Raw genomic sequence first — 18,325 nt, forward strand, 5'->3', positions numbered from 1 at the left:
CTTCCTTTGGAGCAGTGGTAAGTGAAACCACTACATACTATATACTACATCATCATTCTATAGATTGACTGCTACCCTGTGTCTGGCATTACGAACCTGACATCCAGCCAGCCTAGTATCCATCACACTAACTAGTTTCCAATCCTCCGACTACCACACTTGTGATCGAGATTGTAGGTAATTGTAATATATGTTGTCTAAATTATTTAAGAGACATTTCTTTGAATGTGCAATGAATTTTATTACTTATAAATCTTTAACCTATGTTACACAAAATCTTATAACAATGGTAAGAGTTCATTGACATAAAATATATTAAAATTAGATGCAAAAAAAAAAGAAAACTGGAATATAAAATATCACTGAAATCAATAGACTTTATGATATTTGTGAAATGGCACAGAACATTTCTTTCTGCTTTAAATATTGAATCTACATCACTTTGAAGTTGGGTCTTTTTGATACCATCTTCCAAACAGAGTTGCACTTAACAATGGTTGTGAAGAAACTCCAGATTTACTTATAAGACGTCCATCCTTTAACACCTGAAAAACAATCATAGTAACATGACATAATATATTTATTGCTTTACTGTTCCTACATTTTACTCATTTTTTTTTTATATTGGGGATGAGTCCTGAGCTTAAAAGGGGTATTCTGATGTCAGGTAAAAAAAAAACAAAAAAAAAACATAACAATTCTGAAGAAGCATTAAGCCTCGTGTACTTGCCTACCCCAGTTCTGAAACCACCAAAACCACCATTTGTTTTGGGGGTCTTAATCCTGTCCTATTTGGTCATACTTGGCCGGAAGTTTAGCAATCTAAGTTTAAGCAATATAATTCCCAGAATGTATTGGTTTCCCTCACCTCTCCATTCACAGTCATCCCACCCTGCCTTCTCCCCTCCTATTAATGCATCTGCTGCATTCATTCCCTATCTGCCCATCTCCCTGTGGCATTGCTCAGCACAAGCCATAAACACATGTCATTCTTCCTAAATGTCTCAATAAAGATGTATATGACAGGGAGATAGTGATGTAGGCTGAAGAGGCTGGTCATAAGTCATGACATTACTTAGGAGAAGGGGCTAGAGCTCAAAGACAAGATCCATTCAAACTTTCTGAGACCGCAGCGGATGATGCTTTGCCATGGGAGAGAGGGAGGAGCAGAGTGGAGACAATACTGCTTTGAAAATACAAGTTCTGCAAAACTTCTAAAAATCTGCCTCATCTTTAGTGTTGAGCGGCATAGGCCATATACGAATTCGCGATATTTCGCGAATATATGGACGAATATTCGTCATATATCCGCTAAATTCGCATATTCGTGATATTTGCAGCATATTTTCACATATGCTTATTTTCGCTTATGCGAAAATTCGCACGCCAGTCTAACACAGTAGTATTAGAGCCTTCTTTACACCACATAAGCTGGAAGCAGAGAGGGATGATCACTGTGATGTGCACTGTGAAAAAAAATGTAATAAAAAAAAAACGAATATTCGTAATTGCGAATATATAGTGCTATATTCGCGAATATTCGTGAATTCGCGAATATGTGATATTTGCGAATAAAATTCGCATTGCGAATATTCACGAGCAACACTACTCATCTTTAGACTTATACCTCAAAGCCAGTCAAAACAACTGAAAATGAGTGACATCCAGGTAAATATGCAAGGGGTGGTTTCATTTGAACCCCTTTATATTGCTTAAGTGTCCTCAGGATGCCAATACAGTTACTCATTCTGTATGTGTGTGTGTTCTGAAGGAAGAGATGTCATAGTTACCAAGCATCAAGCATGTTAGTGCTAACACTGGATTTTTGGCCCAATTTCCCTGGCAAGTTCAAGTGCAGCCTACAATTATCATTGAATCTGTAGCACTAGTGATGACCACTAGAATTTCTATGTTGATTTAAGGGTTTACTCTGGGTAAAGTCTATTTCTTATTGATCCCAGATGAGGCTATGTGGTCTACATGGATATGTTGGGGGCTCCAGCCTTCTAGGCTTTTGTCTTTGGACCTGTGAGATCTTTATAGAGCATTATTCTGAAATACAGTATATAATATTCATATTTTCTCCAGCTAGTGTATTCACTTTTTAGGATTTGTGATATTTTTAATTACAGATGGCCTCTCTAGTTCTGTCCAGTGGGTTCTGACCCTTAATTTGAGGTTAGACGTGGCTTACATATAGATTTGGTACTTTTTTTATTTTTATGATAAAGGATTTACCTGTACATGTCTATGTTATATTTTTTTTTTGATTTTTTTTTTGTCTTAATAGACTGTATTTATGATCAGTCTTCCTTAGAAAATATTTTTTTTTTTATATTTAGCATTTTTATTTACTGGGATTTGGGGTGGCTTATTGTTTGCATGATTGCTTTGTTTCTTGTTTTGTTTTTTGGTTTGCTTGTCTGTTTGTTTGTTTATTTGTCATGGAGCGAGTTTGAGTTGTAATTCAGAAAGAATAACTGATCTTGAATGGCTAACACTTCCTATTTATATGCTCCAATACATATTTATCTCTATAAATAAAAAATTCAAACAAGAGGATAACAGTAGCACACTGTTAGCGTTAAGCTACATATGAAATATTACATGTTTTACTTTTCAGTACTGCTATAGTGAAAAAAGAGGTTCTTAGCTTACCATTTGGCCAAATAGTGTGTACCACCCCACCAAGATAAGGTGACCTCATTTGGGTCGGACCCTACACTATGAAAAGCTTGCGCCTGTATACTAATTTCATGCAATAGTTGTGTATTACTGACCAACTTTAGCTTTTTATATAAATAAACAATATCAATTCAGAAGTGTTATTTACCTGGAACATATCAGGAGCCAAATGAATATTTGTCAGCAAAACTTCAGGGAATACAAATGAAGTAGAAAAATTCCCACTTATGGAAAATGAGTCAAATCTTGTGAAGGATGTCTCTACAGATTCTCCACATGAGTTCAAATCCATACTCTGACATTTCAGCAAGGTGCATACCTGGGAAATGGAGAAAACAGTGTGAACAACAACAAAAACATTGTGAATAGGTCAACCTTTTCTGATATTAAAGAAGTATCATGAATAAACACTTATTTCCTATCCGCAGGATAGGGGATAAGATTTAGATTGCGGGTGGTCCGAGCGCTGGGCCCTCCCCTGCAATCTCCTGTGAGTAGCCCCAGCTCTTTTCCACAGCGGCGCGTCATGACCCCCCCCCCTCCCCCTGAAGCAGAGGCCACCACGCCCCCTCCATATAGCTCTATGAGAGAGACATTCGGCAATCTTTGCATCTCCCATAAAGCTATATAGAGGGGTTGGGATGCACCTCTGTGGAAGAGAGCCAGGGATCCATACAGGGGGCCTCAGTGCTCAGACTTCCCACAATCTAAAACTTATAATCTTTTTCCATGATACTTCTTCTTTAACAGTAACTAAGAAACCTGCAACTAGGTGTACCAACATAAACTCATAGGGGGAGATTTATCAAAACCTTTGTAGAGAAAAAGTGCTGCAGTTGCCCATATTAACCAATCAGATTGCTTTTTAATTTTTTTAAGATGCCTTTTAATCCCTTAAGGATGCAGATTTTTTAAATTTTTGCATTTTCGTTTTTCCTAAAAATCATAACGCTTTTAATTTTGCACCTACAGTCCTATATGAGGGCGTATTTTTTGCACCACCAAATTGTACTTTATAATGACATCCATAATTTCACCACAAAATTTACGGCGAAAGCAGAAAAAAAAATGTGTGGGGCAAAAATGGAAAAAAAATTAAATTTTGTAACTTTTGGGGGCTTCCGATTCTATGCAGTACACTTTTTGTAAAAATGACACTATACCTTTATTCTGTAGGTCCATACGGTTACAAGGATACCTAATTTATATAGGTTTTATTTTATTTTACTACTTTAAAAAAATTATAACTACATGCACCAAAATTAGTATGTGTAAAATTGTCATCTTCTGACCCCTATAACTTTTTTATTTTTTCGTATATGGGGCTTCTTATATGGGGCTTCATGAGGGCTCATTTTTTTGCCCCGTGATCTGAAGTTTTTGTTTTAATGGGACTTTTTGATCGCTTTTTATACATTTTTTAGGGTATACAAAGTGACCAAAAATATGCAATTTAGGACTTCATTGACCGTGCGGTTTAATTAACATTATATTTTTTATAGTTTGGACATTTACGCACGCGATGATATCACATATCACATATGTTAATTTTTCTTTACCTTTTCTTTAATGGGAAAAGGGGAGTTGATTCAAACTTTTATTACTGAAGGGGTTAAATCACATTTATTAACTTTTTTTAAAACTTTTTTTACACTCCCAAGAGGGGACTATTACATGCAATCCTTTGATTGCATACACTGTTCAATGCTATGCCATAGCATAGCATTAATCAGTGTTATCTGTGCTGTGCTGCTCCAGCCTGGATCTCAGGCATGGAGCAGCAGAGCGACGATCGGACGGTAGGAAGCAAGGTAAGAAGCAATTTCACCGCGGCAGTCCTGAACAGCCCACTGAGCTAACCGGCAACCTGGACCTTCTGGGTATGAGGCGGACTCAGCCCCTGAGCGCGCTTCACATATTGGAAGCCGCCTCAGGATGTTAATATACGTCTTGCATCGTTAAGGGGTTAATCCCTTGCCGCAAATTGCCTTTTCTAAACGGCGCTGCGGCACGGGAGGGTCATGAAGCAAGCTCAGGAGCTGAACTTGTATCATACCCGCAAGGTCCCCGTGGCTAATGCCGGACATCGCAGTTCAGGCAGATGTCCGGCATTAACTCTATAGATATGGCGATCAAAGTTGATCACCACATTTAAAGTGAAAGTGAAAGCTTCCTGGCAGCTCAGTTGGGCTGATCAGACCCATCGGGGTAAAATCGCGATGTCCCGAACAGCTAGGATGCATCAGGAGGGTGCTTTACCTGCCTCCTGTGCGTCCGATCGACGATTTATTGCTCCAAGCCTGAAATCCAGGCTTGAGCAATCAACCACCGATAACACTGATCAATGCATTGTAATGCAATGGCATTGTTCAGTGTACTGAATCAATGTACTGCATGTTATAGTCCCCTATGGGGGCTTCAACATTGCAAAAACAAAAGTGAAAAAAAAGTAAATAAAGATGATTTAACCTCTTCCCTAATAAAAGTTTGAATTCCAAGGTCCAAAACAGCGTATTTTTGGTCACTTTTTGTACCATAAATAAGTGAATAAAAAGCGATCAAAACAAATATGGTACTGATGAAAACTTCAGATCATGCTGCAAAAAATGAGCCCTGTATGTGGAAAAATGTAAAAGTTATAGGGGTCATAAAAGGACAATTTTAAACATATTAATTTTCCTGCATGTAGTTATGATTTTTTCCAGAAGTACGACAAAATCAAACCTATATAAGTAGGGTATCATTTTAACCGTATGGACCTACAGAATAAAGAGAAGGTTTCATTTTTACCGAAAAATGTACTGCGTAGAAACGGAAGCCCCCAAAATTTACTAAATGGCGTTTTTTCTTTCCAACAATTTTTTTTTCCGTTTCTCTGTAGATTTTTGGGTAAAATGACTGATGTCATTACAAATTAGAATTGGTGGTGCAAAAAATAAGCCATCATATGGATTTTTAGGTGCAAAATTGAGATATGATATTTAAAAGGTAAGGAGGAAAAAAAACGAAAGTGCAAAAACAGAAAAACGCTTTGTCCAACTGCACCACTCACTATTTTCTAATGCTTAAAGTGAATGTCTAACATTCAAAACTCTTTATTCTTTAAAGGGGTACTCCTGTGGAAAACTTTTTATTTATTTTTTAAATCAACTGGTGCCAGAAAGTTAAACAGATTAGTAAATTACTTCTATTAAAAAATCTTAATCCTTAGAGTACTTTTTAGGGGCTATATACTACAGAGGAAATGCTTTACTTTTTAGATTTCTCTGATGTCATGACCACAGTGCTCTCTGCTGACCTCTGCTGTCCATTTTAGGAACTGTCCAGAGGTAGAAATCGTTGTTTTAAAGGGGTATTCCAGGCCAAAACTTGTTTTTATATATCAACTGGCTCCGGAAAGTTAAACAGATTTGTAAATTGCTTCTATTAAAAAAATCTTAATCCTTCCAATAGTTATTAGCTTCTGAAGTTGAGTTGTTGTTTTCTGTCTAACTGCTCTCTGATGACTCACGTCCTGTGCAGTTCCTATGGGGATATTCTCCCATCATGCACAGCTCCCGGGACGTGACATCATCATTGAGCAGTTAGACAGAAAACTTCAGAAGCTAATAACTATCGGAAGGATTAAGATTTTTTTATAGAAGTAATTTACAAATTTGTTTAACTTCCCGGAACCAGTGGATAGATATAAAAAAAGGTTTTGCCTGGAATACCCCTTTAATATTTGTGCCTGTAAAGAAAAATCATGATCGGTGGTGCAATTTTTACGAATTTTAAGGTACTGACCATAAGGGACTCCTCTCAACCAACTGGGGTAGTGAGCGCTGGTGTAATCTAAAAAACTATTAACATCAACGGTCTTAAAGTGGGTTCTAGTGTGTATTTGACCTGTATAATTCTTGATTTCCAAATCTAAAAAAATTATATTTGTGGGAGAAAAATTTATAGTGAATTGTAAGCCCCAAGTGTTGGAATTTAAATGATTCACAAAATCATACGCTTGCTTTTCTGTACCTGTCCAAAGGAAAAATAAATCATCAATAAAATGCCGGAAAAATTAAATAAATGGTGAATAGATCAGAGACTGTGTTATGTGGACGGCCTCAAATGCCCCCATAACTAAATTAGCATAACTGGGGGCAAAACGCATCCCCATAGCACAGCCTCTGATCTAAATTAGTAAATTAATCTGTTGCAGTTCCGAAATTAATTGAGAGGAGTCCCTAAGATAAGAAGGTAAATTTAGAACATAAGGTTGTAAGAACAAATCAACGAAGTGAGATAAAGTAGAAGTTAAGGAAGAAATGCCTGAAATAATAGGTCGGCCCGGGGGATAAACTGGATTTTTATGCAATTTGGGTAGATAATAAAAATTAGGCAAAGAAAAATGTTTTACTGTGAGGAAAGATAATTCTTGTTTATTGAAAATATTTTTGTCCGATGCCGTATTGATATTATTAGTGTAAATATCATGAAACTTTTTGGAAGGATCTGAAGAAAGAGTTATGTAATAATTTGTATCGGACAAAATTCTTCGAGACTCAAGGATATAGTCCCCTCGGTCGGGAATGGTTATGCCCCCCCCTTGTCAGCGGGGTGTATAATAATTTGATTGTTGCTTTGTAATGTTCTAATAGCATGATGTTCCATCCTGGTTAAATTATCAATACCATTAAAATTAATATCACGTTTTTCAATATGATTAAATAGTAGCTCCCACCAACCCTCTTTTTTTTTCTGTCCTTGCCTATTGCCCTTCTATCCCTAACCCCCTCCCTGCCTTTATTTTTATATTTATTGACTAATAAATGGCATTTTGTCTGCCTGGTAGTGTGCTCACTACCAGGCAGACTTCCCCAGCAGGCACCACGTCACTGATGCCTGCTGGGGGGGGACTTCCGCCCTTAGTTCTAACAGGGTGCCTCCAGCTGTTTCAGAACTACAACTCCCAGCATGTCCTGACATCTATTGGCTTACAGGGCATGCTGGGAGTTGTAGTGGGAAACAACTGGAGGCACCCATTCATACCAACCTCCCGCCCCCACCCCCCTCCCCTCACCTCCGGTCGCTCAGATGGATAGAAGAAGCCGGGACAGCGAACTCTGCGCTGCGCGGCGAGCTGCGGAGAAATGGGGAATCCAATTCAGTTACCGGAGTTTGCAGAGAGAGTGCAGACTCCAACTGGGCTGAGGTACAGGCTGCGTGCATGGTGCGGCCAGGGCGGCTGCTCCTGGACTTTACTGCGCTGGCTTCCTGCCTGTTTGATTGACAGACAGGAAGCCAGCGCACAGTGAATGAATTTCGACTAATTTGCCCGGCTGAAATGAGTCGAAATTCTGTAGTGACGTCACTGCAGAATGCATTCGGCCACTAGGAGGGCGACCCCTAGTGGCCGAATTTAAAAGTGATTTTAAACTGTTTTAAAATCACTTTTTTTAATTAAACTATATTAGAGATATTTTGTAGTACTTAAGTACTACAACATATCAATTTTTTGTTTTCATGACAGTGCCCATTTAAATTCGGTCATGACGACCGAGTAAAATGTGTCTAAATGGTTCCCACGGTAGAGAAGTGGATAAAATGAAGAAATTGGTTTTACATTCACATGCTTGAATGGTGTAGTCGAACCAGTTGGGTTGTCAAACTGGATAGGGGATGGCACTTCAACACGGTTCAGACTATGTTGTATAGAAAAATTTCTCATGAGTGTCAATTTTCTAATGTACTAGTTTAAATCAAGAAATAATTGAAATTAATTAGGATTAGATACTGGACAAAAAGATAATCCCTTGGAAAGGAGATTAATTTCACTCATAGATAATGTGTATGATGATAAATTAAAAAGTTTTCTTTTTTCTTTTTGAGGGTGGACAGACTTGTGTTTGTGAGACTGTCCTCCTCTACATCGTCTGTGAGCTTTTTTCTTTTTAGGAAAGATTTGTGTTGTGGGTTTTGGATAAGAGGTGGAAAGTAGTGAGTGATGTGCTGCAGGAGGGCGGAGGCAATGAAGGATGGTGACTGGGTGTGTGAACAGGATCCAAAAAAAAGAAATATCTGAAATGGGTGATGGACATAGGGTGATAGAAGAGGTGTATAATGAGGGGGTGTCAGGTGTCTGTGAAAATGAATGGCAAGAGTGTGTATTGAGTATAGATGAATCAGGAACTGAAGGTGAAGAGCAATGAGAAGAAGAAGCAGAAAGAGAGTAAGAAATAGAAATAGGAGGTTAAAGTGGACAAACCATGTTAGAGTGAATAGGTAGAGAAGAAAGATCAATAGAGTTAGTAGGAGTAGTGGTGAAAGAAGGTGGGGGAATATCGTAACTGGACATGGATATAGTATCCATGATGGGAGGGAGAGAAGTATGTGGAGTGATGTCTGAATTATGAGGTGATCCTGTGTGTGCAGGGTGCAAGGATGAATGAATGGAATGAAGAGGTGTATGCTGTGAAAGAGAAGGTGAAACAACATCAGAATTGTTAGGCAAAAATTGAAGTGGAGTGTTTGAGATGGATTTATGAACTGGAACAGTGGAAATGGGTTTGAATGATGAATTTGGTTTAGCTGGCTGGTGTGATCGAGCTGAATTACCTTGAGTAGAATTTTTAATAACTCTAGTATGAACAAAATTATTGTTTTTTATTGTAATTGTAAGTAGAATCACTAGATTTAGATGAAATCGGTAAAGAATCATTCATGATTGATGCCGGTATAGGATCAATCATAGATTGTTCTGTATTGGATACAGTATGTGTATTTTTATTATGTGGACTATTTCTAGGCCATTTATGTATCTGTCCACAGGAATAGTCATGTTTGTCCCTGTGGAACTTGTGAACTTTTTTATTGATAATATCGATTTCTAATTTATGTAAACGATTGAAAATGGAAGAATCGATTTTTTTCAATTTCAGCCGTGGAGCTATAAACCTCTAATGTATGTTTCAATGTGGTGGCTTGCTGCAACGAGACAGAAGCTAATAATCTCCTCTTTGCTACAATGCTAGACATAAAACCTTGTGAGCATAGTTCTAAATATTTATCCCATTCCTGAGTAAACTCAGAGTCCTCTGGGAATGAGGATTCGAATGGAAGGCGTAAGCCTCGTGGAGAAAAATTGTTAGCAAGATACTTTTCGAAAAATAAAACGTCAATGTTATGCTGCATTTCTGTTTTACAAAGTTTTTCATAGTCTCCAAACATCTCCATCATGTTATTAAGAGTTCATCAGTTCAGACAGAGCGGTAGTGTCTGATACCAGTTTCAGCGTCTTATTAATAGACGTGGATCCAATCAAATGTGAGATTAAGTTCTTCCGTGCATGGGTTCTATTAGTGAGATAATCCATGGTATAACGTCAAGTAAAAATACCTGGATAAATTCACTACCTGGATAAATTCCCCACTCATATGTTCCTTGTTATGCCTGTTGAAGCTGCTGTAGCAGTGAAACACGTTGCATGTTGGAAGAATAAACGACTCAAGCACTTTACTTACCTGTTAGTTCCTAAAATGGACAGAGATGTCAGCAGAGAGCACTGTGTTCCGAAAAGAAAAGAATTTCCTCTGTAGTATTCAGCAGCTAATAAGTACTGCAAGGATTACGTTTTTTTAATAGAAGTAATTTACATATCTGTTTAACCTTCTGACACTAGTTGATTTAAAAAAAATTAAAAAAAAAGTTTTACACCGGAGTACATCTTTAACTTGATAAAGGAAGGACTACTGAAAAGTTTATATCTACTAAATACTGATAGTCCAATATAAAAGTTATTACAATATTCGGAAACATTCTATGATTTTGCCCCTAATATTTTAATGTAATGCATACTATTTTTACTGTAAATTAAACTCACAGTATGCAGAAAACTCCTATACTCCATCCCCCGATGGCAGACACAAGTGTATTGTCTAACTCCATGACCATGTAAAGAACTTGGAGTTCTGTGTCAGGAAAACATATTATAATGCTATAAATATAAAGAAAGTAATCAGCACTGAATGTTGAACCTAAAAATGTGTTTTATAAATTATTTCTCCGTATTTTAACCTTTTCCTTTCAGTCCCATCCCAAACTGTGCTAAAAACTCTGCTGGATGCTACCTGGAATGTATGCACATTTTATTTACTATCTATGGCTCTAATGGTAGGGTTTTCTATTAAATTGTCAGCATCAATTTAACCAACATTGCACCAATCAATAGTGAAAACGATTATAAGAAACTGCTTAAAATATCTTATCAGAGAAAAGTGATAAGATATTCTTCTTGTTTAAAGCTCCCCTATCCCTTATTTTCCTGCTAAACTTTCATTCACTCTGAGAAAAAGCAGCTCAATTTCATCCTGTGTTTACAAAATGCATTAGCAGCTAACTAAGAGAACTGATTACATGCTGTCCATATAAATCTATGAAGTGGTTAAGGGTGAGATGGGAGGGGGAGTGAGTTCAGAAAGCAGAAACAGATAGAAACAGACTGCAGAGAAAGTTGAGTTATTCTTTTCAATCTGACCACAGTGCTCTTTACTGCCACCTCTGTCCATGTCAGGAACTGTCCAGAGCAGGAGCAAATCCAAATAGCAAACTTCTTCTGCTCTGGACAGTTCCTGACATGGTCAGAGGTGGCAGCAGAGATCACTGTGGTCAGACTGGAAAGAACTATACAACTTCCTCTGAAGAATACAGCCGCTGATAAGTACTGGAAGGGTCAATGTATTTTAAATAGTAGTAATTTACAAATCTGTTTAACTTTCTGGCACCAGTTGATTTGGAAAAAGACACAAATGAGCAGAATCCCTTTCTGTGTGTGTGTGTTGTGTGGATGTTATCATAGAGTCTAAGGTTCAAGAAGCTCAGAGACAACTGAAAATTAGAGATGGATCCTGCAGAGCAGAAATTTGGTGATTTGCCATATACAAGTTATAAAATAGCCAGAAATATTGCGGCTCATCATGTACATTCACATGACATCTTATCCCGAAAAGTTCCCTGAAATTAAAGGTATGCGTTAAAAAATCCTAAAGAAAAGGGAAAAAATACCTGTAGATAGTATTCTCCTTCAACTGTGTGAAGACCGTCAAAAACACCAAATACATACACCTCATCACTGTGCTTCTCAGCTATTCTATAAGTTAAATGGCAACAAAAGCCATTTTGGCAAACTGAATATTCTCCGTGTAACTCTTTTAGTTCCGTAAAAGTGTATTCATCAGCAAAAAGGAACCCATTAAATACATTGGTACTGGAAGGATAGTTCTCAATTTGAGAGGCATACTGGTTCCATTTGACAGGATAGTATGTTGAAGAATTCCGAGGATGGGAATAAAGTTCTGAGATCAGGAGGTGTCCTGACTCATTCATCATGTTATAGTAATATGGCACAACCTTATCTGGGGAAAAGATTCCACTGCCTATGGATTAAAAAAAGAAAACAATGGATGACAGATCATTGCATTAATTGTAATAATAAGAGGGATTTTCATTATTTTATTGTATTAATGTTAAGAAATTACTTGTACATTTCAGATTATTCTTATAATTCATAACTTTCAGTTCTTTAGTTGTACAGGAGTAAAAAAAAATGTGGTTTATAAAAATAGTGCCAAATCTATCCACAGGTTGTGTGTGGTATTGTGTGTGGAGCTAATCTGTAATGCCAGATACAACCCATTAAAAAAAGCAGCCATATCTTACTCTAAAACTTTATAAGGCATTGTGTCTAGTCTTGTATTATGCCATTCTGAGTGATATGCAATAGACATAACAGGCAAGAAAATCTACGCAGCAATTAACTACCGTATATACTCGAGTGTAAGCCAACCTGAATATAAGCCGAGACCCCTAATTTCACCCCAAAAACCCAGGAAAAGTTATTGACTCAACTATAAGCCTAGGGTGGGAAATACATCATCCCCCCACCTGTCATCATCCAGACCCCCGTCATTAACACCCCCGTCATCATCCCCCTCGTCATCATCCCCCCCTTTATCATCACCGCCTGTCAATCCCTTCATCAGTGGTATTCAACCTGTGGACCTTCAGATGTTGCAAAACTACAACTCCCAGCATGCCCGGACAGCCATCGGCTGTCCAGGCATGCTGGGAGTTGTAGTTTTGAAACATCTGGAGGTCCGCAGGTTGAAGATCACTGCGACCTTCGTCATCATCCAGACCCCCCTTTAGTTTTCTACTCCCTTCCCCTCGGTGGGAAAGAAGGGTGAGCTGGTCTGGGCCATCTATGCTGCAGGGACCGTCCGGTGGGGAGGGTTAGTCGTTCCGGGCTGTCTATCTTCCCAGGGAGGCCCTCTTCTCCGCTCTGGGACGGCCCCGGACTAGTGACGTTGCCTTGACGACTACGCACAAGGACGTTCATGCGCAGGGACCTCACAGACATCTGCTGCGCACAGACGTCCCTGTGCATCGTCGTCAAGCCAACGTCACTAGTCTGGGGCCGGCCCGGAGTGGAGAAGAGGGCCTCCCGGTGAAGATGGACAGCCCGGAACGACTAACCTACCCCACCAGACGGTCCCTGCAGCATAGATGGCCCAGACCAGCTCACCCTTCCTTCCCGCCAAGGGGAGATGAATAGAAAACTGCCTGTAGACTTACCTGTCATTTTCTTGCCTGTATTATGGGTGTTGGAAGAGAGTAAATTTACACCCATCCCCATAGCCCATGCTGAGTGGAATTCTATAGCAGTCAGATGAGGAAGAAGGTTCATCCATGCAGTAGGGAAAAGAATAGTGTCCACATTGTGCTCTACTACCAGTGCAACAGCAGGGTTGTAAAAAAGGATATCAAAGCATATAAAAATTCCAAATTTTCCAAATGGAGTGGTAAAGGTCACAATCTCAGGCTCTTTGGGTGCATTAAACTGGACCTCTCCAAGAAACAGGTTATCCTGTAGGAGAGAAGTGCCATTAGATTGACCATACAATTTTGAAAGGTTTTATAATATGCCATACATTATAGAAATATTATAATATACTGTATCTGTAGTGCAAGAGCCCCATAGCCCCATCTTAGATATTCAAGAGCTTTAGGCCGGACATGATGTTGTGGCAGCAATGTCACAGAATTACTAAAAAACATTATCCTCCAGTGGGCGCTGTAGCTTAGCTTCTATGAGGACCTTGCATTCTGCACAAAATCCACAGTGTCCACAGCTCAGCGAAGATTTTCTGGGTTGGTGCATGTACCTAATGGCTTCAAAGAGTATAGACTCAGGGAACCCACATTCACTACCTTGTTTTTCGCAAAAGGTGCCCCCTCACTCCAGCCATCATATTGCCCCCCTGCAAGTGGCTGTGCCTCTATTTGTTGATTTGTTGTGAAACATTTTTTTTTTTTTTTGCCAAGATCTCTAACTACAGAACTATTTAATCTTTTACTCATCCTTGTGTCCGGCAGACTGGCTTCATTATAAGGAGCACAATACCTGTCCTGAGACCAGACACTGCAAAAGGTGTGGCCTAGGGGACATTATACCATCTAAACCTATTGCACACCCACCTGACACCCTGTAATCCATGGAGTGTGGGAGTAACCTGTATAATCCCTTGTGTTCACCTGACCTCACCTGTGACAAATATGTGGCACCACACTGCACAGCTATCCCATCAGCTCTATTCGCTGTGAAACTCCCTCTGCGCCATTGCATCTGGCATGAAATAACTTATTCTTGGATAAAACCCTAGCCTTTAATATGTTTTATTGATATTAATTTTTGTGGCCTTCAAAGGTGGTCAACTGGTGGGCAGTATTATTTACGGTATACATGTTGATGCCAAACATTGGACAAACCCATAGAAGATAAGATGTGAATTTGATAAATACTAAAAGTTCTGAAAATTCTTAATTGATTACATAATACATTAATCAAAAGTGAAGCAAACTGTAGCGACATACCTTATGATAGCGTGCTACTAATGTTCCATTGGAGTCATATACTACAGCAGTATTATAGTTATATTGGCCGTCATCTGGGCATCCAACATCAGATTTGTTGCACATTTTTTTATCACCAATATTTGCAGCTACATAAATGGAATAATTCCTTGCCATGCAACTCAGTCTTGTCTGAACAGGAGCTGGACCAAACCTGCATGATTCAAAGTCAACAAACAGTCATAAAGTAGACCTTCTGTAATCCATACGTATCATGCATTGATAGTGGTATGACCCTAACATGGGCTGTCATTCTTGACTGCTGAGAGCAGCTACTCCTAAATTTAACGTATTTTCTAGGGTATACAGAGAAAATAAATGGTACCATTGCCTGGGGGCTTCCTCTTACCATGAAATGTAAGACTTAAAAGCCACTGGGCATAAGTACTTTTTATGACCACAAAACAGTAAAATGAAAACTTTTGTATATACTCGTCATATTAGATCTTATAGTAACATTTCTCTTAGGATGTACTGTCACATCTATGTTTACATCTGCATGTGTTGACATTTTGTCAATACTGACCATATGTTACATGAGAGTGGCAGCAAACTGCAACAACCATGGTGATGTGGTGACCTGTATGGACGCAGCTTCATCATGCATTGCAGTAAACAGAAGGCTTTGCAGATATATAAGAATGAAATACAGAATACAAAAGATAACTATAACCTCATAATGCTGGTAAAGATACCTACACTTACTGGCCACTTTACTAGGTACACCTTGCCACTACTTGGTTGGACCCCCTTTTGCCTTTGCCTTTTGGTCCATATGGACATGATGACATCACACAATTGCTGAAGATTTGTCAGCTACACATCCATGATGTGAATCTCCTGTTTCACTATATCCGAAAGCTGCTATATTGGATTAAGATCTGGTGACTGTGAAAGACATTGGATAGAGTCATGTTCAAGAAACCAGTTTGAGGGGGTTTAATCTGTGTAAAGTAACTATCAGAAGGGATGGACATGGTCAGCAACAATACTCAGGTAGGTTGTAGCATTAAAACAATGCTAGATTGGTACTAAGGGGCTCAAAGTGTGCCAAGAAAATGCCCCTCACACCATTACACTCCCGCCACCAGCCTGAACCACTGATGCAAGTCAGGATGGATCTATGCTTTCTTGTTTTTTTACACCATATTCTGAGCCTGTCACATGAATGTTGCAGCTGGAATCGAGACTCATAAGAGCAGATAATGTTCTTCCAGTCTTCCATTGTCTAATTTTGCCGAGCCTGTGCAAATTGTAGACTTAGTTTTCTGGTTTTATCTGACAGGTGTGGCCCCCGATGTGTCTGCTGCTGCTTTAGCCCATCTGCTTCAAGGTTCGATGTGTTGTGCGTTCAGAGATGGTATTTTGCATACCTCAGTTGTAGTGGGTGGCTAGTCGAGTTACTTTTGCCTTTCTGCCTTTCAAACCAGTTTGCCCATTCTCCTCTGACATTAACAATAAATTTTCTATCTAACTATCGCTTTCTACATTCTCTGTAAACCCTAGAGATGGTTGTGTGTGAAAATCTGAATAAATCAGCAGTTTCCAAAATACTACAAGGAGCCCATCTGACACCAACAAACTTGCCACAGTCAAAGTCACTTATATCTCCTTTTTTCTGCATTCTGATGCTCAGTTTGAACGTCATCAAGTTGTCTTGACCATGTCTACATGCCTAAATCCATTGAGTTGCTCCCATGTGATATCCCTGTTAACAAGCTATTCAACAGGGGTACCTAATAAAGTCACCAGTGAGTGTGTACCACAGGACATGTAGCAGTGAGACAACAGCGATAGAACCAGGAAAGGTATGTATATACTGTATATATAAGTGACAAAACTGATGACGTTATATCAGACATATTACTAAATAAACAATCTCTATGATACAATAATACCACTTCATCCAGATGGTCTAATAATAAAAATTAGGGAGCAAAACAAGAGATTGCTAAATAAATGGTCCAACATGGGAAAACATCAAAATAACAACTGATTCTATAAGGCTACCCTACATACCTAAAAGTTGGTCCTCATAGTCAATTGTGCAACTAGTAAACCTGATGGTCAGTAAGTAGTATCAATCATACAGCATAATCATTGTCCCTCTTCATAAAATATTATAATTGTTTCCAATGATGCATGTATAAATAGCCAAATGTCTTATAATTCTTCATTATTTAATAATTCATTGTAATAAACAAGGCCACCTTAGAACATGGCCATATTTACAGCTCGTCCTTCCCTTTGTACTGGGACTAAATAAATCCATTAGGTGATTTCACATCATTGGAATTTTTTTATGCAGTCATTTTTTATCTCTCGTAAATACACAGCAAAAAACGTGTGTTAGGCTGGGTTCACACTACGTTTTCTCCCATACGGGAGCGCATACGGCAGGGGGGAGCTAAAACCTCGCGCTCCCGTATGCCTTCGTATGCGCTCCCGTATGTCATTCATTTCAATGAGCCGGCCGGAGTGAAACGTTCGGTCCGGTCGGCTCATTTTTGCGCCGTATGCGCTTTTACAACCGGACCTCAAACCGTGGTTGACCACAGTTTTAGGTCCAGTTGTAAAAGCGCATACGGCGCAAAAATTAGCCGACCGGACCGAACGTTTCACTCCGGCTGGCTCATTGAAATGAATGACATACGGGAGCACATACGAAGGCATACGGGAGCACGAGGTTTTAGCTCCCCCCTGCCGTATGCGCTCCCGTATGAGAGAAAACGTAGTGTGAACCCAGCCTTACATGCGGATTTGTTGCAGATTGACTGTGGAGCTCGTTCCCTATGCGTACCTGTCATATGGCATACAAAAAAAAAAAAACAGAAGGCTTGTTCAGCCTAGAATACTCATCATAGATGTGCTGTTTATTTTCTTTTTCTGACTTTATTGACCCTGTTTCAGCCAGTTTGTTCTGCTGTAATGCTGCTCACTAACGTTTTATGAAGAAGAGAGAAGGGGCGTTAGACTTATGTAAGTTTTAGGAAAACCACACTTAGCAGCATACACAATGCCCTTAGCTGTCCACAGGGTTGGAAAATGCCTTTGTGTTGGGTAGATATCTGACATTTACCACAGGTATGTGATTCCAAGTGTGTTCTTTGGCCCTGGCTGGTCCCCCAGGCCCCATAGCAGGTGCATAGTTTGCCTCCATAGGAGATATGCCACTACTTTGGAGGACCTAATACAACTCACTACAATGTTACATGAATATTGAGAACACTGGGGTGCTGGCCCAGAGATCGCAGGGGGGCCCCAGAGGTCAGACCCCCCCCCACAATCAGACAACTTATCCACTATCCTAGGGGATAAGATGTCCAGGAGCGGAGTACCCCTTTAAGGGTTGTCACAGGGATTGTTCAGGCTTCCATTTAAATAAACATGACACACATTTTAATAGGTTATACTACAGGGTGGGTCATTTATATGGATACACCTTAATAAAATGGGAATGGTTGGTGATATTAACTTTCTGTTTGTGGCACATTAGTATATGTGAGGAGGGAAACTTTTCAAGATGGTTGGTGACCATGGCGGCCATTTTGAAGTCGGACATTTTGAATCCAATTTTTGTTTTTTCAATAGGAAGAGGGTCATGTGACACATCAATTTCACAAGAAAAACAATGATGTGATTGGTTTTAACATAACTTTATTCTTTCATGAGTTATTTACAAGTTTCTGATGTG

The 18,325-nt window shown here is 39.2% G+C and overlaps 1 protein-coding gene across 3 annotated transcripts in view; it reads right to left on the minus strand.

The window, feature by feature from the left end:
- Positions 1–204: 204 nt before the first annotated feature.
- The window catches only part of VNN1 (vanin 1), a 35,899-nt gene continuing 17,778 nt past the window's right edge, over positions 205–18,325 (minus strand). For all 3 annotated transcript variants that reach the window (XM_056563321.1, XM_056563322.1, XM_056563320.1), the window contains 5 exons: positions 14,593–14,785; positions 13,294–13,585; positions 11,725–12,095; positions 2,834–3,004; positions 205–545 (listed from right to left, as the gene is read on the minus strand). In XM_056563321.1, the coding sequence (XP_056419296.1) occupies positions 438–545; positions 2,834–3,004; positions 11,725–12,095; positions 13,294–13,585; positions 14,593–14,785 (1,135 nt within the window). In that variant the 3' untranslated portion in view covers positions 205–437. The remainder of the gene's footprint in view (positions 546–2,833; positions 3,005–11,724; positions 12,096–13,293; positions 13,586–14,592; positions 14,786–18,325) is intronic.

The sequence above is a fragment of the Hyla sarda genome, chromosome 3 (genome assembly GCF_029499605.1).
Source record: "Hyla sarda isolate aHylSar1 chromosome 3, aHylSar1.hap1, whole genome shotgun sequence".
In the NCBI taxonomy this organism is placed as follows: domain Eukaryota; kingdom Metazoa; phylum Chordata; class Amphibia; order Anura; family Hylidae; genus Hyla; species Hyla sarda.